The sequence below is a fragment of the Bubalus kerabau genome, chromosome 9 (assembly GCF_029407905.1).
Source record: "Bubalus kerabau isolate K-KA32 ecotype Philippines breed swamp buffalo chromosome 9, PCC_UOA_SB_1v2, whole genome shotgun sequence".
NCBI classification, from domain to species: domain Eukaryota; kingdom Metazoa; phylum Chordata; class Mammalia; order Artiodactyla; family Bovidae; genus Bubalus; species Bubalus kerabau.
The window spans coordinates 33,235,057-33,258,907 of record NC_073632.1 but is presented as its reverse complement, the minus strand read 5'-3'; the positions used below and the strand labels follow the sequence as shown (position 1 = coordinate 33,258,907).

At 41.5% G+C, this 23,851-nt stretch overlaps 1 protein-coding gene across 5 annotated transcripts in view; it reads left to right on the top strand.

Annotated features, from left to right (window-relative positions):
* NCOA7 (nuclear receptor coactivator 7) overlaps nucleotides 1-17,916 on the top strand; it is a 159,054-nt gene extending 141,138 nt beyond the window's left edge. For 4 of the 5 annotated variants that reach the window (XM_055534963.1, XM_055534964.1, XM_055534960.1 and 1 more), the window contains 6 exons: nucleotides 134-281; nucleotides 7,694-7,819; nucleotides 9,317-9,469; nucleotides 14,840-14,935; nucleotides 15,354-15,427; nucleotides 15,784-17,916. In XM_055534963.1, coding sequence (XP_055390938.1) covers nucleotides 134-281; nucleotides 7,694-7,819; nucleotides 9,317-9,469; nucleotides 14,840-14,935; nucleotides 15,354-15,427; nucleotides 15,784-15,919 — 733 coding nt within the window. In that variant the 3' untranslated portion in view covers nucleotides 15,920-17,916. Of the gene's footprint in view, nucleotides 1-133; nucleotides 282-6,323; nucleotides 6,445-7,693; nucleotides 7,820-9,316; nucleotides 9,470-14,839; nucleotides 14,936-15,353; nucleotides 15,428-15,783 lie in introns of those variants that run through there. The other variant, XM_055534965.1, reaches the window with a different exon arrangement.
* The last annotated feature ends 5,935 nt before the right edge of the window (nucleotides 17,917-23,851 follow it).

Here is a 23,851-nt window from a genome sequence, read left to right as displayed (position 1 = left end):
CATGGGAGATTTCCCAAGTAGCAACATGGACTTGCTAAGCAGGAAAAAGATAGTTGTACGTGCCCAAGTTCCTACTAGTGCCTGCCAGGAAAGTAGATTTGGTGTTAACCCCTATGGCAAACGTGTTTTTCAGGGTGGATCACTTGTATACGTTCTTTGTCCAATGGTCGCCTGACGTCTATGGGAAAGATGCCAAAGAGCAAGGCTTTGTGGTGGTGGAGAAAGAAGAACTGAATATGATCGACAACTTCTTCAGTGACCCAAGCACCAAGAGCTGGGAGGTGAGACTCAAGAGGGTCAGACTGTCGTCCTCAAAGTACAAAGCACGAACAAAATGTTCTTGTGTCCAAAATCCAAGCACTTTTTGGCTGGCAAGAAGTTAAGATTTCCTGTGCACCTTTGAAATCCTATGAGGAAAAACCTTATTCCTCTGTTTGAAACTGGTTTTGTGTATCAGAAAGACACTATCACCACACCTACCAGCCAGTCATTTCACTTCCTTTTTTTGAAACTGATGCAGGGTCCCCATTACGTACATGATGAAAGTCAATCTTCTTAATTTGGCCTGAAAAACCATTCATAATTTATTTTTTGAGCACTTAGCAAGCCCTTCTCATGTTAGGAGCACAATGGATGGGCTAAGTAGAATTTACCATCAAGGAGTATGGATACATCATTACAATAGTGAAGTGAAGTGAAAGTTGCTTAGTCGTGTCCAACTCTTTGCAACCCCATGGACTGTATAGTCCATGGAATTCTCTGGGCCAGAATACTGAAGTGGGTAGCCTATCCCTTCTCCAGCGGATCTTCTCGACCCAGGAATCAAACCAGGGTCTCCTGCATTGCAGGTGGATTCTTTACCAACTGAGCTATGAGGGAAGCCCTGATAGCTCAGTTGGTAAAGAATCATTACAATACAGTGAAGTAATTGCCATTATAGGCGAGATGCCACAGGCTATGGAAGCATGTACCCAGGCACCTGAATGGAGCTAGGGGATCAAAGGAAGTGACCCAGGAGAAATAATCTGAGCTGAGATCAGAAGTGGGGGGACAGGCAGCTGGGGTGGAAGTGGGACACAGAGCATGTTCTGGCCAGAGAGAAAAGTCTGCTGTGCAGAGGAATGACCCAAGGGAGAAATAGAGAGTGTGGGGCTTTTGATGAACTAATAGAGAGTTCAGTGTGGCTGGTTCACAGAGTGCAAAGCTGAGGGAGTGGCAAGAAATGAAGCTGGAGATAATGAAATGGCAGATCACAGAGGACCTATGAACTGCTTGTTAAGAGTTTGGTCATTTTCCTAAGGGCAGTAGAAAGGCACTGAGCTGTTTTGAGCCTGGAGAAGTAAATACAGACATGCATTTTGGAGAGCCTGCTCTTGCCGGCAGATGTTCAGTTGATTGGAATTGGACAACACTTGAAGACACGCTAGGAAGCTCTTGCAGTAGTCACTGTTGAGAGCGAGCAGTTGCTGAAAGAATGACAGTGACGACAGAGGAAACTGAGCGCTTTTGAAAGATAGGAGGAGAAAGAGGATTTTGTGAGCAATTAATTACATGTGGAAAGTAAGAAAGATGTCGAGATTGATCTCTTTAGATTTTTAGGTGTTTAGAATGGAAAGTGGAAGGATCGAGGTATCAGCCCTTCATTGTGATAAGGAGCATAGCAAGAAGATTAGGTTTAGTAAAAAATGCTCTGTGTTCTGATCACAGGAATCAGTCAACAGGAAAGAACTAAGGTTTGTGTTTTGGATCTAAAACCAAAGGTAGTAGTCGGTGACTTCAGCAAAATAGCAGATTCATTAAAGTGGCAGCTTCAAAATGTAGCTTCTAACATTCAGTGAATGTATCCAGGGTGAGTGAATGGAGCTAGTGGATGTGGGCTCAAATTTGGTTTTGGAGAATAAAAATGAGATGGCAAGCTCGGAGAGAATGTGAGGGTGGGAGGTTTTCCTTCTCATGAGAGAGACTTTAACCTTTCGGAAGAGGTCAGCAGGAACAGTGGAGTAGACGGTTCAGCAGATAAAATAAGAGAGGGCATAAGCCAGGGACTAGATCCCTGAGAACTGGCAGGGAATGTAGGGGTGGGGATAGGATTGGTCTTAGGTGTTCAGGCAGCAGAAAAGAATAGGATGTGTGTGAATAGAATGCAGATTCAGTGGAGGTATTGTATAAGTTGTGGTATTGCTCATTTGATGATTTCTTGGTAACCGCAGAAGGGGGCATCTCCTAGACATGAAGAAGGGAGGACTTGGAGAAATATGGAGAAGGTCTGAGTAGGAGCTATAGAAACTAGGAATAATGCCAACTGATGAGCTGCAGGAGGATGGCTGCCTGCTACTGAAGGCCCAGGTGGGGTCTGGCATCAGGCTGCAGTGGGGGGTGGCGGGCGGTGAGTGTTCTCCAGCAACACTCCCTACCTGGATGTAGGTTCATCAAGCGGCTGTCAGATCTTCCAAGACTGGCGCTCTGTGAGACGGGGACGGTGAAGGGTGATGAGGCCGGCCCCTTGGGTCTAACTCCTCTGACATGCCTGGTCCTTCCATGTGTGTGCCTCACTCGTCCCTTTCTCATTTACTCACTCCCAGCCCTCATGTGCACGCACACACAGCTTGCTGCGGCAGGCTCCTGTCTTCCTTCAGAGGTCCAGCTCACTGGTCAGTGCTGCGAGGCTTTCAGTCAATTGCTCCTCCTGTGCTCCCTCAGCCCACTGCTCCTAGCTCTGTCGTCTGTGGCCCCGCACTTGGCTTGTGTGCATGTTTGCCTTCACATTGTTCATTCTTGTTTGAAACCATTGATTAAAAATAGGGCTTCCCAGGTGGCACTAGTGGTAAAGAACCCGCCTGCCAGTGCAGGAGATGTAAGAGACTCAAGTTCGATTCCTTGGTGGGGAAGATGCCCTGGAGGAGGGCATGGCAACCCACCCCAGTATTCTTGCCAGGAGAATCCCAGGGATAGAGGAGTTTGGCGGGCTACAATTCATGTGGTCACAAAGAGTCAGACACGACTGAAGCAACTTTAGCACAGCACAGCACAAGCCTATTAGACTCTACTTTCCTTGGCTTTTCTTATCATTTCTGTTTTGCTTTGTTTTATTTCTATCTCTGGCCAGTCTTTCTGAGTACACTTTTTAAAAAAATATTTATTTATATTTAGCTGCATCAGGTCTTAGCTGTGGCACACGAGCTCAGTAGTTTTGAGCTTAGTAGTTGTGGCTCATGGGCTTAGTTGCCCTGGGGTAAGTGGGGTCCTAGCTCTCCAACCAGAGATCAAACCCATGTCTCCTGCATTGGAAGGCAGATTCTTAACCACTAGGCCACCAGGGAAGTCCCCCAAATATACTTTGCTTGTTCCTTTTCTCATGGTGTTCCCCAAGGGTTTATCTCTGACTCTTTTTTCTTCTCATCTATTACATCTTCCTTGGATGAGCTCATCAGCTTTTGAGATTTATGCTGCGGATTCCCACATGTCTGCTTCACATGCTTCCTTCTTTCCAAGCTGCTGCTCTCAAGCACATAGATGCCCCACAGGCACCCCTGGGTCTCCACGAGGCAGAGATGGTGTGACATGGGCATTCTGGCTAAGGTATCAGGGAATATCAATTCCTGTCCTCCTCACCTAACCATCTGTGCCCAAGAGGCCCCCGTGAGGTATGTGCACAGAGGAAGCAGAGCTAGGAAAGGTGTATTTTCTTGTAGAGGCTATGGTCTTTTGCCCCAGTATAGAGGCCTAGAGAAAGGGTTTCAACTGCTTTGGGAATTCAGTCCTTTCCTGACTAGGTCTGGGAATTCAGTCCTTTCCTTATCTTGAACTGAAACAGCCCTCGTTTAGGCCTATTCTCTTTCCACTAATCCCAACCTTGAATCTCAGCTCCTGACAACTCCAGTGGCAGAAGTGGCCATGCCCACCAGCACACAGAGGAAAAGGCACTAAGGAGGCATGTGGAGAGAGAAAAGTCTGCTTCCCGGGCTAGAGTCGAGTGGGCTTGAGTGAGCCTCTCAGACTGAGCCACTGAGCAGGATAAAAGAGAGAGCACATCCCTCTAGAAGGTGTGCCTCTAGACCTGTGGTGGAAGAGGAAGAAAAGAAGAAGGGACGGAGGAAGAGGAAGAAATGGGGTGGGCTCTTCCAAGACCCTAGTGCTCTTGTTAACACTTGGGGCACATGGAAAGAAGAGATACCTGGAGACAGAGGTGACTGGACTGTTATCCCGGTTTCTTGCCACGTGGACAAGAAAGTCCAAAAGTAAGATGAGGAGAAGAATGCTGTCTAGGCTCCTTCCCGTGCAGGAGCAGACTTGGCTTACTAGCATTACCTTAAAGCCGGGCCCCAGGCATCCCATTGCTTCTCCTCTGTGGGTGGGGAAGAGGAACCTTCACTCCCCTAACAGGTGTCTGATCCTCAGCATGTCCATAAAGTCCCGTCATCTTCCCCCAAATGTGCTTGTCCTCATGCCTTCCCATCTTAATTAGTGGTGCCCCAAGTCAGAAAACTAAATATCATCCCAGATTCTTCTCTTTCATCCTCAGTCATCTCTAGTTAGAATTTGTGGATTCTGATCTTATGGGGGGTGGGGCCCACCGCCCTAGTCAGCTGTCTGCACCCTTTCAAGGGCACCTCCAGCCACCCCAACCACTAGTCCACCCTCCATAACAAGCTCTTTAAATAAGCATTATTTCCTAATTTTATAAAATACCTGCTTATTATATTAAATTTGAAAGCTATAAAAAAGTACAATGCAGAACATATTTAAAATAATATCTAACCACACAACACTTTTGTACATTTTTTAAACTCTTTCTATCATAGAGTGTTTTCTAGGGGTTAAGGGTAGGGAGAGTGAGTCTCTTTATTTTTGCAAAATGAGATCATTTTTATGTATAGTTTGGTATCTGGCTTTTCTTACCTGACATCTTGTGAGAATTGTATCGTATTTAAGGATTTTGAAGCCTCGTTTTAATGGTTACATATTTTAAACCTCAATCAAAATTTCACAATTCCGCCACTTGTAGAAATCGTGTTCATTCAAGTTTTTCACAAGGATGAGATGATGTGTAACTCTGACTCTTTTCCTAATTTCCTGAAAGTGAAATTACTTAGCATAAGGGCATTACTTTTTAAGTCTCTTAATTTTGTATACAATGACAGTTTGCCAGACATGTGAGGAGTACCCTTCTCACTGTGCTTCTGCTAACAGAAAGCCTCATTAACTGTTATTCCTTTCTCAAAACTTCTGCTAATTTGAAAAACAGACAAATGATATATTGTAATTGCTTGTGTCATGCCTTGCAAAGCAGCTGGCACTTGGGGTCAAATAGAAAGCACTCAGCAAACGTTAGCTGTCGCGAAGCGTCAGGCACTGAAGGGCATGACAACTCACTGGCACAGGGTCCAAGTGCTTCTGCGCTAGATTGGGTCCAGACTCTTGCACTGAGAATACGTTCTGGCCAACCTGAGACTGGTCACCAAATATCCTCCACAGCCTCATGCCCCCTGGGATGATCTATGCAGTGGCGCTCAATCCCCCAGGGGTACCAAAAGGCCATTTTTGACCTGGAAAACTCACAGAAAGATCCTTGAAAATTGATCCAATAGCGATCTGCATTTTTCTCCAAGCCCTAGAAATCTCATCTGGGCAGTAGAGGAAGACTCATCATGCTTATTTGTCATTAAGATTAATATTTTGAAAGGTTAAAAGGTAAATTTTACTTTGCCAACTCTTTTGAAAAACTGAATCTAAAGTAACATTTTTCTCAGCTTCATATAAACCAGATGTTCTTCCTTTTTTGACGTCTCTCATACCCAACAAACACGACAGGGTCTTGAAGTGAAACGCCATTGTTCTCAATGTAATGAACCTACCTCCAGTAAAGCCTCCTTTTCATCTTTCCTTTGAGATTCAAACTGATGTCAGGCGTGCACTCAAAGTTTTAAAATGGAGATTTCCCTTCAGAGAGGTGCAGGAAAAAAAAAAAAATCTGAGAAGGCAGGGCTAGAAAAAGCTAGCTCAGGCAGCCAGAGGACAGTTGGGAAGAAAAGTACAAGATGAAGAAGAAGGGGGGAAAAAAATCGCACAACAATGAGGTTTTGTTGTGCTGTTAGGAAACCACCACCATTTCAAAGGTGAAAGTGTCATTTTACAGCCTCACAGCTATGCCTAACAGGAAGTGTGTGTTTGCTCGAAATCCTAATTTGGGTGTGTTCCTGTAGAAATATTGAACGCTCTCCTAAGGGAAACAGAAACTCAGTCATGCAGGAAACTAGATACTGCATAAGGAGTTGTAGCTCCCCGTGGCTGTAACAGTGCTGTGGAGGCAGACAGGCAAAAAACCTGTTCCTCCTCAGAGAGCAAGCAGACGGTTCCCACCCCTTCACCATGCGAGTCCGAAGACTGCCTCCAGACATTCAGATTTTCTATTGTGCCAGACCGGACCAAGAGCCTTTTGTGAAGGTATGTTGGCGTCCTGATAGCTTATCAGGTGGCCTCGGACCCTCTGCGCTCTGCCACTCAGATGTTTTGAAATGCTTTCTAATTAGAAAGGATCAGGCTGCTTTCTCAGCCAGAGCAGATCTTTTATTCACTTTGGAGAGAGACACCAATGTGGTTTGCCCTTTTCCTTTGGAGTCAAAATTCCACACTTTATTTTTTCATTCTGCAGCCCCATTTTGTACTTGTGCTAAATGCAGAGGTCCCCCCAAACATGTGCTTTACCTAACACATTTAAAATGCTGAATTTGTGATTCTTTGACAGTGTGTTCTTTAAGTAAATGCCCCTTAGAAAACGATAAAAATTTAAGGGCCAATAAATCAGGCTCAGGTGACAGCATTCTGGAAACTGAGTAGTCATTATCTGGCAAATTTTCACTAAGGTAACGTAAGTGCTTTTTCTCTATAATGCAAAAATCATTCCATTGTACTCAGGTATTTTAGTATATTAGTTACCTTCTCTCTATACCCTTCAATTTCAAAATACTTTGGTGACTTATCCAGATTTTCAGAGAAGCGAAAAGATTCGAACTTGACAAGTGTATTTAGGATGAAATAAATGGTGTGTGCCAACATCGTGCCTCTGTTCTCAGCTTTGAAGGAAATACTACTTTGATGGCTTCTGAACTGTCCATAAAGAATTGTAACATAATCTAGACTAAAGCTTGATGCCTCTTTGTTTTGTTATTTTCCATAGATGTTTATCATTCACTGTTACTATAATTGCTTGTTGGTTGCTATGTGCCTGGCCTTGAGAGGAAACGTTAGGAGTCTTGATTAAAAAGCTATCCTTAATCTTCCCAATTTCCCTATTTATAGAAGACTTACTCATAGTATGATCTCTAATTACCCCCTTAATAATTCAAATTTAGATGCAGTCTACTGGAGAATCATTCAGGGCATTTCAAGGGTTGAATCATTTGTGAAATTATACATAATTCTTACCTGATGGCCGAGAGTAACAAAACTGGAAAACTTGTGACTTAATTTGTTCATATTAAGTGTTGCAGCCACACTGCGTTAAATTCTGCATTTTCTCTGAAATCGAGATTATTATTAGCCGTTCCCCCCAAGAGTCTTGGCTCAATTTATGTCCTGCTGCTAAACCTACTGGTTACAGGCAATCGTGTACCTGAGGTCCTTTTTGTTAATAGCAGGTGAAGGAAAAGCCAGAATATCATTTTTCTTGGTTTACCTGGCTTCTCTGTTTCAGATCATCACGGTCGAGGAGGCAAAACGCAGGAAGAGCACGTGCAGCTACTACGAAGATGAGGACGAGGCCGCCCTGCCGACCCTGCAGCCCCACAGCGCGCTTCTGGAGAACATGCACATCGAGCAGGTGGGTTCTCCCTGGGGACGATGGTAGGGGCCTTCCAGACCTTGAAACCATTTGCTCTTCTCAGTTGGGGTGGAGAGTGAGTCCAGTTTTAAAGGAAAACCCCAGCAGCCTGACCAAGGCCCCCTGTTTCAGAAAGACAGTGTCCCTGCCACCCTCTTGGGAGAAGGAGGACTTGGCCAGACACCTTACATCCATTTCCCGAGACCTGAGCTAAAAACCATTTCTTGTCTTCAGAATAATGTTTAAAGTGTCCTATTATAGTCCTAACATATTTTAAAAGGATCATTTATCTCAGAGTTCCGATGGTTTTAATTGATCAGGCTCAGTAAACGTCACATAGCAAGTACACTTAACTTGCTTTATGAAAACCATCTATTACTACTAGGAAAAACTTCCCTTTCTCTTAGTTTCGTTTTGTTTTGTTTAGTTTCTATTTCCTGAGCATCTCTTTATTCCATTTTCATGAAATACTATGTGCTTGAGGTTGAACTTTAGGAAGGGTCCTCTTGTGCTTCCCGCATCAATCTTCTTAGAAATTCAGAGACCTTAAAGAATCACCAAGTTCAAGTCCCTCAATTTATAAAAGCATCTGTGATGGCCCATAAAGCTAAGTGACTTGACCAAGCAGTTATAGAGACAGAGTTCATGCTGATTCTAGAACTATGCCAAGCATTCTGAGGACTTCAACATTTTACATAGCCTCCATTGTTTGTATTTTTTAAAAGACATGCATTATTGATATTTATGACAGCTACTGTGCTAAGTCACTTCAGTCGTGTGCGACCCTGTGGACTGTAACCCTCCAGGCTTCTCTGTCCATGGGACTCTCTAGGCGAGAATACTGCAGTGGGTTGCCATGCCCTCCTCTGGGGGATCTTCCCAACCCAGGGATCAAACCTGCATCTCTTACGTCTTCTGCATTGCCAAGTGGGTTCTTTACCACTAGCACCACCTGGGAAGCCCCATGACAGCCAAAATCAAGTTAAATATTAAAGTTAGTGAAAAATACAAGTGCAAGGAGGACAAACTGATTACTGGCATAAAATACCCATGCTTTCTTGTGCTCAGTTTGGTGAGACTCTTCAGTTGTCAGTAACAGCTCTGAGCCTTGGCAAGTTTAGAAAGATCAGCTGGTAAAATACTCAGTGAAAGAAAGGTTGAAGTGTACAGAAGACAGCACGAGTCTAATTCATACCTCTTAATCAAGCTTGGTGCTCTGTCTTCAAATGTACAGTGGCACAGTAACCCTTCAGCATCATCCCTGAGAGGGAATACATGCTCTGGGGGGCATCCCTGCCAAGGTAAACAACGTCAGGCAATGACAGTTTTGCCTTCTCGGTTTATAGTGGCAAGTATTTGCTCGAGTAAAGGGGAACAATGTGGAAAGTCATGTGATTTTTGAGTTTGAGCCACAGGCATCTGTTTGGTGCTACAAGTTCATGCGTGATGATTTTCAGGCAGCCTGTAATATTTACATCTCCATCCTTGGATTCACAGCTGGCCCGACGCCTTCCAGCAAGGGTGCAGGGCTATCCATGGAGACTCGCGTACAGCACGCTAGAGCATGGGACCAGCTTGAAAACTCTCTACCGGAAGTCAGCAGCACTAGACAGTCCTGTACTATTGGTCATCAAAGATATGGATAATCAGGTGAGACTTGTTCCTCTTATAGAGAAACATTTTTTCAATGAAGTTTCTCAAACCTACGTGACAGGAGAGAGACGGATACAATGAACTCGATCAGCCAGACCGTGCAGTTAGCAGGATTTTGCCACAGACACTTGGTTCTTTTCTTTCCTGAAGAATTGAAGTAAATCCCCAATTACTATGTTGTTTTACCCCTACTTACTTCAGAGTGCATCTCTAAAAAAGAAAATGGAGCATGTCTCCAAGTACAGTCACATCATTTTTCCCTGTTCTCATCATAGAGTAGGAAGCTACAGGGATATCCTGCAAGCTGAAACTGGAGAAGGTGGAAGAATTCAAGTCGAGATTTGGAGATAGCTGCGGAAAGAAGTTTCAGTGCTATCCCAGAACTCTTTTCAGGTGGCTGAGGTCGTGCCCACCAACCTTGTATGCGTAGTTCCTGAGATGGAGAGCTGCTTAGGCACATGATGTGTTGTACCTTACGGGCCCAGTTGTTACGAAACAGGAGAAAATGCTCTGGGCCATTTCTTATTACACTTTCATCTCTCTCACTTTCATCTCTGTTTCATCCCTCTTGGTCTTGGAGGCCCTGATGAAATCTATTAATAGATATTACTCCCATCTACCCTACACTTGGCTCAGTCAGCTGGGAGTTTGGGTGGAATCTGTCCCAACCAGGCCGACTTCTGCATTACGAAAGGAAGAAATCTTTCAAGTCTGCTTTTTCATCTTTCAAGACCATTTCAATTTGGTCTGTATTATAGCAAGAAGAAATTTCTTTGCTCTTTTAAGATGTAGATATCATTATTCTCTATTTCTGGCATTTGGAAGCTGAGTTTACTTGTCAACCATTTATTTATGCATCCATTCAGAAAATGCATGAGTGTCTGTTAGGTGTGGGGCACTATTAAACATTGAGGAGCTTGCTGAGAAGCCATATAATTAGGATCAGTTTAGGGGAAATAGATTTTTGCTGCCATAATCTGTCTTGGGAAAAATGAGTGATGGTGGTGCTAAAGGCACTGTCTGTCTCGACTGTGATCTTTCCTGTGAGTAGGTTACAGTATAATTATAGATTAAGAGTTGTGGGGAATGGTTTAGCTATTATCACTGTTCTACTGTTATTTACAGATTGAGAACATTTTATTTAATCATAGTCCAAGCTGAATAGTAGAGAGAGGCAAGGTAAAAAAAATTGAATAACAACAAAGATTTAAAATGGAATTTACTTGGAGATTTAGTGAAATGTTTTCAAAGTTAGGTGCTACGTTTTAGATGAGATAGGGCTAGATGGTGTTAGACCATACACAAACCTGCACTGTACGTATAGATTAGTTCTCCTGTTAAGTTACTAATAGATAGCAAACTTGTTGGGAAATCTGTTGGCCTCACAGAGCAGGTTTTGATGATGCATGGTTTTACTCAGCTTCCCATCAGAAGGTATGTAAAGGAGGCCTGCCTATTCCTGAAGATTACACTATTTGTCTCTGAGGTGTTATCTTACTGAAGGTATTTGTGTTATTTGAAGGCAGCTGGACACTAACTCTGCTTTCCCCATCCCATCCACCCCCAAGGCAAGGATGCAGCTCCACTGTGTTTGGGAACATGATAGCACAACATCTGTACATTTATCTGGAAATGAACCATATACAATTCTAATATAAAAGCATTATATATGCAGACTGGCAGGCATGAGGAGTTCTACAGAACCAATCCCCAGTGAAACAGCCATTACTGATGGGAATTATAAAAACAATAATCACTTAGTCTCTGGTTATTGTCCTAAGGGCATACGGCAAGTGAAAATTCAGTTAAAAAATATCTGGTAAATCTCGGCAATAACAGTGAGATTCTGTGGCACTTGTTCCCGGCCCCCCGGACCCCCTTCCCCCCGACCCCAGTCCCTGTTCAGACACAGGCTTTGTTCTGGGCATGCTTGGACAAGAAGATGAAGATCCATCAACCCAAGCTCCCAGGCAGGTCCTCAGAATTTCTTATCCTCTACCCACCAGCCATGAAATTAAAAGACGCTTACCCCTTGGAAGGAAAGTTATGACCAACCTAGATAGCATATTCAAAAGCAGAGACATTACTTTGCCAACAAAGGTTCGTCTAGTCAAGGCTATGGTTTTTCCTGTGGTCATGTATGGATGTGAGAGTTGGACTGTGAAGAAGGCTGAGCGCCGAAGAATTGATGCTTTTGAACTGTGGTGTTGGAGAAGACTTTTGAGAGTCCCTTGGACTGCAAGGAGATCCAACTAGTCCGTTCTGAAGGAGATCAGCCCTGGGATTTCTTTGGAAGGAATGATGCTAAAGCTGAAACTCCAGTACTTTGGCCACGTCATGTGAAGAGTTGACTCATTGGAAAAGACTCTGATGCTGGGAGGGATTGGGGGCAGGAGGAGAAGGGGACGACAGAGGATGAGATGGCTGGATGGCATCACTGACTCGATGGACATGAGTCTTGGTGAACTCCGGGAGTTGGTGATGGACAGGGAGGCCTGGCGTGCTGCAATTCATGGGGTCGCAAAGAGTCGGACACGACTGAGCGACTGAACTGAACTGAACCCACCATTCAGCTTCAGAGGCTGAATTGCAGTCAAGGGCGGCCTGGAGGTAGGGGGCGCTCTTCCCCTTACCGGCCCCTTCTCAGAGGACGGTTGGTCTACCTTCCGCGCAGCAGGCTGAGAATACAAGGGTCTCTACTGCCCTTGCTTCAGCACAGAGCAGAAGTTACACGTTAAGAGAGGGGAGCCAAGACCAGTCACTACTGCCCCTGCCCAGCACTCTGCTCATAAAACAGGATTGTGCCTTTGAGAAAAGCGAACCACTATCCACCTCCCAGCTCCAAAGCCGAGTCCCTAGATCCCAGCTCCAGGTGAATGGGCAGACCATAAAACATACAGTTCATGTAACTCTGTATAGGAGACAGCAAAAGAGACACTAATGTATAGAACAGTCTTTTGGACTCTGTGGGAGAGGGAGAGGGTGGGATGATTTGGGAGAATGGCATTGAAACATGTATAATATCATATATGAAACGAGTCGCCAGTCCAGGTTCGATGCACGGTACTGGATGCTTGGGGCTGATGCACTGGGACGACCCAGAGGGATGGTACCGGGAGGGAGGAGGGAGGAGAGTTCAGGAGGGAGAACACAAGTATACCTGTGGTGGATTCATGTTGATATATGGCAAAACCAATACAATATTGTAAAGTTAAAAAAGAAAAAAAAAAAACATACAGTTCAGAAGCGTTCCCCAAAAGACCTGACATTATTCAGAAAAACGTGGGGGAAGTTTAAGCTAAAGGGAAGTCTAGAAAACAATAAAAATTTGGTGGTAAACAATTAAGAGGAGGCTAGGAGAAGGCAATGGCACCCCACTCCAGTGCTCTTGCCTGGAAAATCCCATGGACGAAGGAGCCTGGTAGGCTGCAGTCCATGAGGTCGCACAGAGTCGGACATGACTGAGCAACTTCACTTTGACTTTTCACTTTCATGCCTTGGAGAAGGAAATGGCAGCCCACTCCAGTGTTCTTGCCTGGAGAATCCCGGGAATGGGGGAGCCTGGTGGGCTGCCATCTATGGGGTCGCACAGAGTTGGACACGACTGAAGCGACTTAGCAGCAGCAGTAGCAGCTCCATGAAGGAAGCAGACTAAGCTATAGACCTTCCAGAGAGAACCAGGGCGAGAGACAGCTGAGGAGAGCCTTCCTGGAGTCAGGATAAATTACATAGAGTGACCAAGGAAACTACTGTGGCAAAGGGGCCTAAATATAATTGAGTGAGAATTACCATGGAGTAATTTATACCACAAGGCACTATGGAAAATAATGGAGCAATCATCAGGTAACAGAGTCTGATTTATACTAACTTATTCCAGTGAGGTATAGAAATGTTACTCCTATATTGTTCTATTACATCTTTCCACTTTCTATAGTAATTTTATGGTATAACATTGATATATATTACAAAGTCAACAATAAACTGTTATTTATATAGTTGTGTAATTTTTATCTACTAAGAAAGCTGAGAGAAGAAGGAGAGCAACTATGCGTTTATAGGTTTTGTCATATTAACCTTCCTTTTACCACTTCTGGCTATCTTCCTTCCTCTCCCTGGATTCCTTTGTTCTATTATTATCAAATATATTAAATTTTTAGATGCTGTAGACCCAACAATACAATTATGTACATATTATATAACTTATTTCTAAATAAATTAATATAAAAAATAAAATGAATGTTTTCTTACATAACCATAATGCTGTATATCCAAAAAATTAACAGTCATTTCTTAGTATCATCCTATCTCCAGTGCTTAAACAAATTTCTATGATTGCTAAGAAAATTTGTTACTGATTTTTCTTTGTTCTTAGCAGCTCTAGGGAGAGATTTTGGTATGAGGAACAGGGGTTAGAAAGAGTTTTGAGGCTTCTACTCTGCCTAATTTTTAGTATTTCAAGGAGCTAGGAACTGAAGCAGAGATTCCATGATGATAATAATCAGATTTAAATTATTTTGAAAAATTATAAGATATTTTCCAGATAGACTCCATTTGAAGCTTTGTTTCTCAAGTGGAATTTGGAGAAGATATATCAGAATCACCTAGGGACATTTCCAGAATATGTATGCTCATTTTTACTAGTCTTCACCCCTCCAAGTACTGGTTGGGACCAGAGGAGGATAAGAGGCTGAAGCAATGGGATGGTCATTCTGAAAACACTGCTCCTTCCAACCCCAACAAGAAAAAATAGACAAAATCATTGATTCGGATACATCTAAACCACCTTGAAAGCCCATAGTATTATGGAATTGTTACTTTTTTCTTAAAAATCATTTTGAACTGAGTATTGGATCAGTCACATCAAGGATGCAGTTGTATTAAGCATATTGAAAACTCATTTTTATGAATTAAGGGAGAGGAAAATTTATTTTCTCTGGGGAAATATCTGACCATGATTCTACTTATAAAACACGTCAGAGACAGGCCCTCACTCTCTCAACCACTCATTTCTGTGAGCAAGATGTATGTTGTAGTTGTTTAATGTTCCAGTCTGTTACCTGTATTCACTAGAAGACTTTTTTCTCTACAGTGGACTTTGGAAGTCTTTTTAAATTGAAGCAATTGCTGACCTTTGACCGATAAGTTCTCTGAGCCCCTTGGGTACTAATAAGAACCAGGGACATTTTATTTGTTGGTTGGTGGTATTTTTTACTTAGAAACTCTGACTTAGTAATGCTCTTCATAATAATCTTGCTGAAAGAGATATAATGAGACCTCAGAATAGGATTATGCTAAAATATTTCAGAAGGGCTTTCTTTGAGAGGTTTGTGTTCGAAAGCTGCTAACATTTCTGTTTTCTTTTGGCAGATCTTTGGAGCATATGCAACTCATCCTTTCAAGTTCAGTGATCACTATTATGGCACAGGCGAAACTTTTCTCTACACATTTAGCCCCCATTTCAAGGTACCTAGATGGAAGGAATACTGACGGCCTAGTGTCGTGGTGTCAGGAGGGTGGCTGGGGCTAGATGTCGGGGGCTGTGGTTGGAGCCGTAGACGTCCCATCCCATAACCTCACTTGGCCTCATTCTAGCCTGCTCAGCACTTCATGACCACAGCATAGAAACCCACTTGGTTCCCTTCCTGGGCCTTGGGAACTTTTGCATGAACTTCTGAGATCCAGGGTGGAATTGCAGGTCAGAACCAACATGTGTGCCAGAGATCTTTCCTGCCTCGTAACCCCTTTGGAGAGCTCATCCTGGTGTGGGAAAGGTCTCCCTAGAAGTCAGGAGCTTCCTCAGCCTGTGGGTGGTCCCTTCCCTCTTTGCTAATTCTCCAGATTGAAATGTCTGATCTCTCTTTGTCTTGTGTTTCTACCTAAGGTCTTTAAGTGGAGTGGAGAAAACTCATACTTTATCAATGGAGACATAAGTTCTTTGGAACTTGGTGGTGGAGGGTAAGGTTTTTGTTGTTATTAATTTACTACTTAACCAGAGTGGGTCTGTTTTAATCCAGGTAACTGAAACTTTGGTGTCAGCTGATTGTAGTTAGTCCATGTGTAGTTAGTCGATTATTTAGGACAGTGTGGTCTAACACATGACACTAAGAATTGTAGATAAAATGACTTATTTATGTGTCCAAATGAGGGACCACCTGAAAGACAGGTCATTTAAATGAAATAAAGGAAATGTTTTATAAGCAGTTTAGGGCTTTGACTAGAGCATAAAAGAAAGAAGTTGGGACAAGGGAGGACAGAAAGCGTGTACATAAAATTGAGATGTTTTCACCATTTTGCTTTTTTAACCTTTTTAGGGGACGATTTGGCTTATGGTTAGATGCCGACTTATACCATGGACGAAGCAACTCCTGCAGCACTTTTAATAATGATATTCTTTCCAAAAAGGAAGACTTCATAGTTCAAGACCTCGAGGTATGGACATTCGAGTGAAATTTAGACTGCCTTAAAATAGAACATTTAAAAAGACTGGGTTCGGTCAGCCCTGCTAAAGCTAGCTGGAAGACGAAGCCCCAGCTCAGACTGCCTCATCCCATCATAGTGCTTTCTTTCTGCCATCATCTCAGAGCGCAATTACATTGCAGAGAGATTCTGAAAGGTACATGTGGAAGGCAGACGATGAAGAAAGAATTTGAAGTTCAGATTGTTGAAAGACTTGATACTCTCTTCAAACCCATAGAGTGAGGAGTCAGAATATTTATAGATGTGAGTTGAATGCAATTTTTATTTTTGGTAACTGTGAAAAAGAAAATACTGTAGAAGTATATACATTCCTTGTATATTTATCAACATAATTTTCATTACCAAAATGTACAGCATACTATTGTTTGCCATTGAAAAGTTTAGTCTCATTTAGAAAAATTGAAAGTGCACAGCACTTAAAGGGAATATATGATTTTTTTAAACTGTTTTATTTATTATTTCTAGTATATTATTTGAAATGTGTTGGCAATTTTTTTCTTTTAATGCGTCAAATCTTGAAGTAAAGAAATGTATACGTTTTGTGCTGTTTTGGCAACAAATCCATTTGATTTATATAGTTTTATATTAAATTTTTTTTGCCCTGATTGTTTAGGGTGATCTGTATATGTATGTGCTACTTAATGTCCATATATATACACACATATATATATACACACACACAATTCTGAATTTTTAAAAACTCATTATCAATGTTTATTGATTTGACTGTTGTAGGCCATCTTTCCATTTTGTCATTGAAAAGGTACATTTTTAGTTATTTACTCTGAACATAATTGTGTAAAGAAGAATAAGCCATTTCTCGCAGTCATAAATTGATATTTACAGTAATGTATACTTTTATGATCCTGGATTTAGAACCCTGCTGTTGAAAAGAAATGTTTTGCTTCTTATAAAATCTCCTGTGTTAGTAACAGAAATTGTATTTTTATTGGATTTTTTGCATAATTTTCCCCAGGTTTTTACATTAACATGCCTATGTTTTAAATGAGACTGAATATTTTAATTTCTGTATATTTTATATCAACTGAAAAGTGTCCATTATCCCAATTGTCTTGGTTTCTACACTCTTTTATTTGAAAAAAATTAAATGCAAAGAAATGCATTTATACCACAATTGGAATAAAAAGTAAAAAGCAGTTTTTAAATATCAACTCACTTTCATATCATTAAACACTCTTTTATGAAAGTTAATAATAAAACCTTGTTAAAATTTTAACAAATATTATTGATTGTCAAACTTTTACAAAAGCCAAAGACTGCTAATGGAAAAAAATGTCAAGTAATAGCCAAAGCTGAGAAAGTTGTCTGTCATCAATTACATTTCCAGTGATCTTTGAAAGGAAAAATTAATAGAAAGTAGTAGTTTATAGACCTGCATTTTAAACATGTAAACAGTGCTTAGAATGTTGGCTTTAAGCTGGCGGAATACTTCCTCTAGCTTATTCTCTTACTTTAGACTATTTATAAAAGAGAACAAACAAATTGCTATGTGGCCTCCTGTCAGATCAACAATTATTTTACTCCACTCACATCCCATACAAGTTTCTTTGAATGCTATAAAATCTTAAATCTGTAGCCTGGGTGTACTTTCACCCAAGTTCTATTGCGAACTCGTCATTAACAACTTATCGGCAGTTGAACCTTATTAATCTGCTTGTTATATAATGTGCCTGTGTGAGATTCCAGGAATGTCTCAGTATGATCACGTTTACCATTTATGCCATTTGCAACCATATGCTATTAACAAAATGGTCATTTTGCATATAGTTCACTCTTACCTAGTTTAGTCCATGATATTATACTTGTGAGAGTATATTCAGATGCTGTGTTCTCTATTTAAAACAGTATTGTCCAATCAGACATGCGTGGCCCTTCATTTATGAATACTGAGTGTATGTAATGCAGTGCTAGCCCAATATTTTCAATAAAGGAATTCATGCATTCAATGTGATTTTCTTTCCTGAGGATTCATTCAGCAAGTATTTATTGCATGCTAAAGCGCTCACTTGCGTGAGAGGATGGTGAAATAACCAAGACTAAATAAGTAAGGTTGAGTGCTCATGTTTTTATTGCTACCTTGGAAATTCCCTCTTTGTTCCCCGTACCCACACTCCTATTCAGTTCATGAAAACTGCTCCTGATACACTTACTAGAGACAACTCCTGGCTCTGTTGCTAGTTTCTCTGTTCTTAATCCTAGTTGTTCTTTGAATAGTGACTTTCTTTTTAATATCTCTCTCTTGACCTACTTCCTAACTTCCACGAGAGACACCTGACCCTCTGATCAATTTTCTTTAACATCCTGTCTCCTAGCCCCTGAAGATGAAGACTTCAGACAGTGTTCTTTCCTTCCCAGTTCCTCAGTTCATGAGGCTACATCAAAAGACATAGATGGGAGAGGGCAGCCAAATGTCTCACCACTGTTGACAGTGACTTAGATACACCCTCATGTGACAAACCACCAGGGAAATCCTGAACTCGTGTGAGAGGTATTATCAGCCTTCATTTGATTTCCCTTTCCTTAAATCCTTTTAAAGTTTTAGAGGCATATGAAACAGGACTAATAAAAGAAATACTTTCCTTTTGAGGAAGGCATTAAGAATCTCTTAAACCAGAAAAGAAAGCTGAGGTTCACCTTCTTAAGATGCCTAACCTATTTTCAGCATTATAATCAGATGAAGAAAGGTAAGGCGGTCAGAAACCAAAGGAAGTTCCAGAAACTAGCCATACTCACCCTTTGTGCAAGTATCAAAAGTACCTTTGTGCACTGCCTCCTGCCCAGTCCGGTCACACACTCCTCATTCACGGTAAGCCCTAACCTTTTAACATCCTCCTACCTACTTGCCTATGACCCGTGTCCACAGTGATCTGTCAACAGAACGTTATCTTTACTGAAAAAAATTGGGCTTTACAGTTCACACCCAAATCTAAAATCATACTGCCTCCACCCTTCTATCAATCCTTCAGATATCTAGTGGTTCAGAATAAAAACTAGATAGAATCTCCCTGGTGTGGCCAATCAAGCATCCAAATGATATTTTTTGATAGACTATTTTTTGAGACCTATTTATTTTCTAGATCAGTGCTGTTCAACAGAACATTCTACTCCAATCGATTCTACTGTTCTACTGTTCCCTGAATTTCCATTGTCCTTTATGGTAGCCACTAACTACCACACTACTGTTAAACACTTGAAATGTGACTTGGATGACTGAGGAGCTGAATTTTTTTAATTTAATTTTTATTAATTTCATTTCATTAATCTTAAAATATTTAAATCTAGCCACATATGGTTAGTGGCTGCCATGTTGAACAGCACAGCTCGGGATCAAGATTTGGCAAAACCAGATCATATGTTAATCAGCAATGAACTCAACCTGTTACTCCATCACCAGAAGGGAACCTTTAGTTCTAATTACTTTGATCTGTCCCGGCCATTATGGATCTTCACAAAACTGCTGCTGCTGCTGCTAAGTCGCTTCAGTTGTGTCCGACTCTGTGCGACCCCATAGACAGCAGCCAACCAGGTTCCCCCGTCCCTGGGATTCTCCAGGCAAGAACACTGGAGTGGGTTGCCATTTCCTTCTCCAATGCATGAAAGTGAAAAGTGAAAGTGAAGTCGCTCAGTCGTGTCCGACTCTTCACGACCCCATGGACTACAGCCCACCAGGCTCCTCCGGCCATGGGATTTTCCAGGCAAGAGCACCGGAGTGGGGTGCCATTGCCTTCACAAAAAACTAGGTACCACCTAAAGTAATAGTGTGTTTCATTGTTTAGGTGGTCTGCTAATAAAATAATCAGAAGGTTCACTTACCTGAGAGTCTTTTCACACTGAAAACCTAGATCTCTATAGGATAAGTGATGCTCATCTTTGAGGAAAAAATAATTTTAAAAAACTTCTCCCAGTGCCCGGACCTTGTCTTAAGTAAATTTCCTCCTTGGCCATCTGTATGTGTTTTGCTCCTATCCTGGATATTCTGGTGCCCATGGCAGTCCCATAGGATGACATATCCCTCACCAGGCACCCATCCACAATGCACAATGAACCACAGGAAGGAAAAAACATTTATTTCTTACACAAAGTTGCGCATCCAGTTTCAGAATCCTCAAGGAACAATGAATCACCCAAAATGCCTCAAACGGTTCTGCTCAATGACGGGTCTTCCTGATTGAACTTGCCGGCTGGGATGCCCAATGGCTGCACGCACACGCAGAGACCCTGCTGTCTGTGGAGAAAGCTTTCAAAATCAACCTGTTAGAATGAAGGACAATCAAAAAGCATAAGAAAAGGGATGATTAGATCATCTTAGTGTACTATTTACCCATCAACAAGAACCCATCATTTCATCAACCAATCCACTTTTAGGGTTACAAAAAGTAGCCTTGATAGAGCTTAATACAACTCTGAGATTATACGAAAGAAAATGATAAACAAGAAACACCTACAAGTAACATTCACATTCAACAAACTTGGATGATAAGGCAGGCCTTTTCATGTCTCTCCAGCTAAAAAAATCCTCTTTACCTTGACATATGTTGAAAACATTGGAATTCAGCCGATCAATTCAGCCTTTAATCTCCACAGCAGTCCTTCTTGGTTCAACAGTCTCTACCGGCTATGGATCAGCCACATTTTACCTAACAGCTGACTGAGATCAACCCTTTCATCTTTGAAGATGCCAATTAACAGTAAGAATATTTCTACAAAGATATGCTGTGTTGAGGTATTGTGTTGATCTTGAGAGCTGCTAAAAGGTCCTCTTATTACTCCATGCCCAGCAGGGCTTAGTCTTGTTTACAGTGTTTGTTTCCCTCTTAGGTCCTACAAAGGGTCAGAAATGTGGGTAGGTTGCACCTGGGATGTCCCAAGGAGAGCTGGGGGCTATGCATGGCATAAGTTCCTTTCAGCAGATCATACAACCAGATTACCTGGCAAGAACTCAAAGCTTCTAAAGACTTCCAAAGGCAACAAAAGCATGGATTAAGGCATGGCTTCTCTAGAGCCAGACAGTCTGGGTTTGAATCTTAGTTCTAGAGCTTACTAGCACAGTGACCCTGGTTAAATAATTTAACCTCTGTGTGCCTCATCTTCCTGATCCCCACTATGGGGATAATAACAACCACCTCATGATTGTATCATGATGAGAGCACTTAAAATAGGGTCTGACATAAAGCAAGCACAGCTAAGGGTTAGATAAGTAAATGAAGAAATGCTTCCCTCGAATGGAGGAATCAACTAACGGTGTGAGAGTTGCACAGGAAAGTTCATTCTAAGGCAACAACATATTTAGTAATGAAAACTACTTTCAGACATTGCAATGGTTCCCATTTGCTATTTAGAATTTTTAAGCTGAGGTTTTGTTTCTTTCTTTAATTATAAAAGTAAAACATATTCATGGTAAAGTTTTCAAACAGTATAGAGAGAATTCAGTAAAAAGCAAACATTTCCTTCCTATGTCCCCAGAAGTAACCACCACAGAAATTCCTTGTGTTTCCTTCTGGAGCATATCTATGCATATATCTTTTTTTGTATCTTCTTTTTTTTAAACAGAACCATACTATGCACACTGTTCTTTGTCTTTTTAACTTAACAATATACTGTGAACAGCATTTTTTAATCAATATATGTAGACTTACCTCATTATTCATTGCATGGGTCTGTCATTGTTTAAACAGCTATTCACTAATGAACTTTTTTTTGGCTCTTACAAATAATTCTTAGTGAACATCCATACATATAGAACTTTGTGCAATATGAATTTGTATATCTGTAAGATCATTTTTGCTTCTTAGGTGGGTCAGTGGTAAAGGATTCACCTGCCAATGCAGGAGACATGGTTTCAATCCCTGAGTCTGGAAGATCCCCTGGAGAAGAAAATGGCAACCCACTGCAGTATTCTTGCCTGGAAAACCCCATGGACAGAGGCACCTGGTGGGCTACAGTCCATGGGGTCACATATATTGCCCAGATTTGTGTCTTTTTTCCTAAATAAACTAAGTCTTTTATCCAGTTTTCTACTGAGTTACTCACCATCTTATGTATTTGTAAGATTTCTTTAGTATATTCACAACACTAGCCCTTTGTCATATACATAAATGACAAAACATAGCAAATATTTTTGCTCAGTTTATACTTTTGAAATGCATGCATTTTTAATACATAAGAAGTTAATTACAATTTCTTTATAATCATATTCATCATTCATTTCTGATATAATTCTGGACCACAGTTTTTTAGGTTAAGTCAAATTTATTTAGCATGATTTTCACTCATTTAAACATCTCCCCAAAGAATGTACTGACCCATCCTTAGTTTAAAATGCATCCTCTTGCTTATTCTATGATTAATTATACCTCCTTCCATATTTCAGAACATTTATAAATAACCTCCTCCAAGATCAATTTCACTTTGTGCTGGCCTGTAATCATCCTGTTAAAACATGTCAACATTTTCAGGAACCGTCTTGGGGTACAAGATCTGAATATCCATCTAAAGTACCATCCTCCAGCTAGAGCCAAGCAAGACGATGGACAACTTCTGTCTAAATCTCCAAACTCTGTCACAGTGCCTTATAGAGAAACAAATGATGTATTAACAATAATAATATGAAGAGGAGAATGAAGAGGACAGGTAACATTTATTTATCATGAGTCTCAACCTCCTTTTATATGCATTTATCATATTTGATTCTCAAATTGAATATAGTATAATCATAGTATATATATATAATATAGCATATATAAATATAGTATCAGATCAGATCAGTCGCTCAGTCGTGTCCGACTCTTTGCGACCCCATGAATTGCAGCACGCCAGGCCTCCCTGTCCATCACCAACTCCCGGAGTTCACTGAGACTCACGTCCATCGAGTCAGTAATGCCATCCAGCCATCTCATCCTCTGTCGTCCCCTTCTCCTCCTGCCCCCAATCCCTCCCAGCATCAGAGTCTTTTCCAATGAGTCAACTCTTCGCATGAGGTGGCCAAAGTACTGGAGTTTCAGCTTTAGCATCATTCCTTCCAAAGAAATCCCAGGGCTGATCTCCTTCAGAATGGACTGGTTGGATCTCCTTGCAGTCCAAGGGACTCTCAAGAGTCTTCTCCAACACCACAGTTCAAAAGCATCAATTCTTCGGTGCTCTATAGTATATATAGTATTATCTGTTTCAGAGATGAGTAAACTGATTCTTCAGGAGGTTACATAACTTGCCAGAAATCACTGAGTTCATCAGAGTTAAAGCCAGGATACATTTAGTTATTACTGACCCCAGAGCTAAGCTCTTAACCACAAGAGTATGCTGACATTGTCCAGTCTCTACATCTCCACCACAAGGTTACCCACACTCTGCTTAACTATCTCAGGCACCAAGATAACACAGTTTTTCACTCTGGAAAGAAAGCTCCTTAGTGTCTGGGAGGTTGTCCATAGCTAACAAGGTCTTATGCATCCCTATAGTCCCAGTGCTTCTCCAGGTACCATGCTTGGCAGGGTGCATGGCACCTAGGAAGCATTCGATAAATGCCTGTCAAGGCTGACTGAACAAAGTGTGTAACTAAAGTAAATGAACACCAGAGAATTTGAATTTGCCCAATGTTGTACAGCTAAGTAGTAGAACTTGAGATTAAAATACAGGTTTTGGATTCCTGGCTGTCCTCCCCTTCCTGCTATATAGTGCTTAATCACAGGTTTACAAGCATCATTCTTAAGATTGTGATGCAAGAAGAAATGACCTTCCTCTAGCTGCTCAAGTTCTGTCCTTTGGGTATTAGGAGTGTCACGTAAAGTCTGGGGTGGAGGGCAGAGTGGTGTGTGAATGCTTTCTGGGAATAAAATTCCTCCATTTTCAGACCTCTTAGTTACTGGCATTCTGAAAGTGTAGACT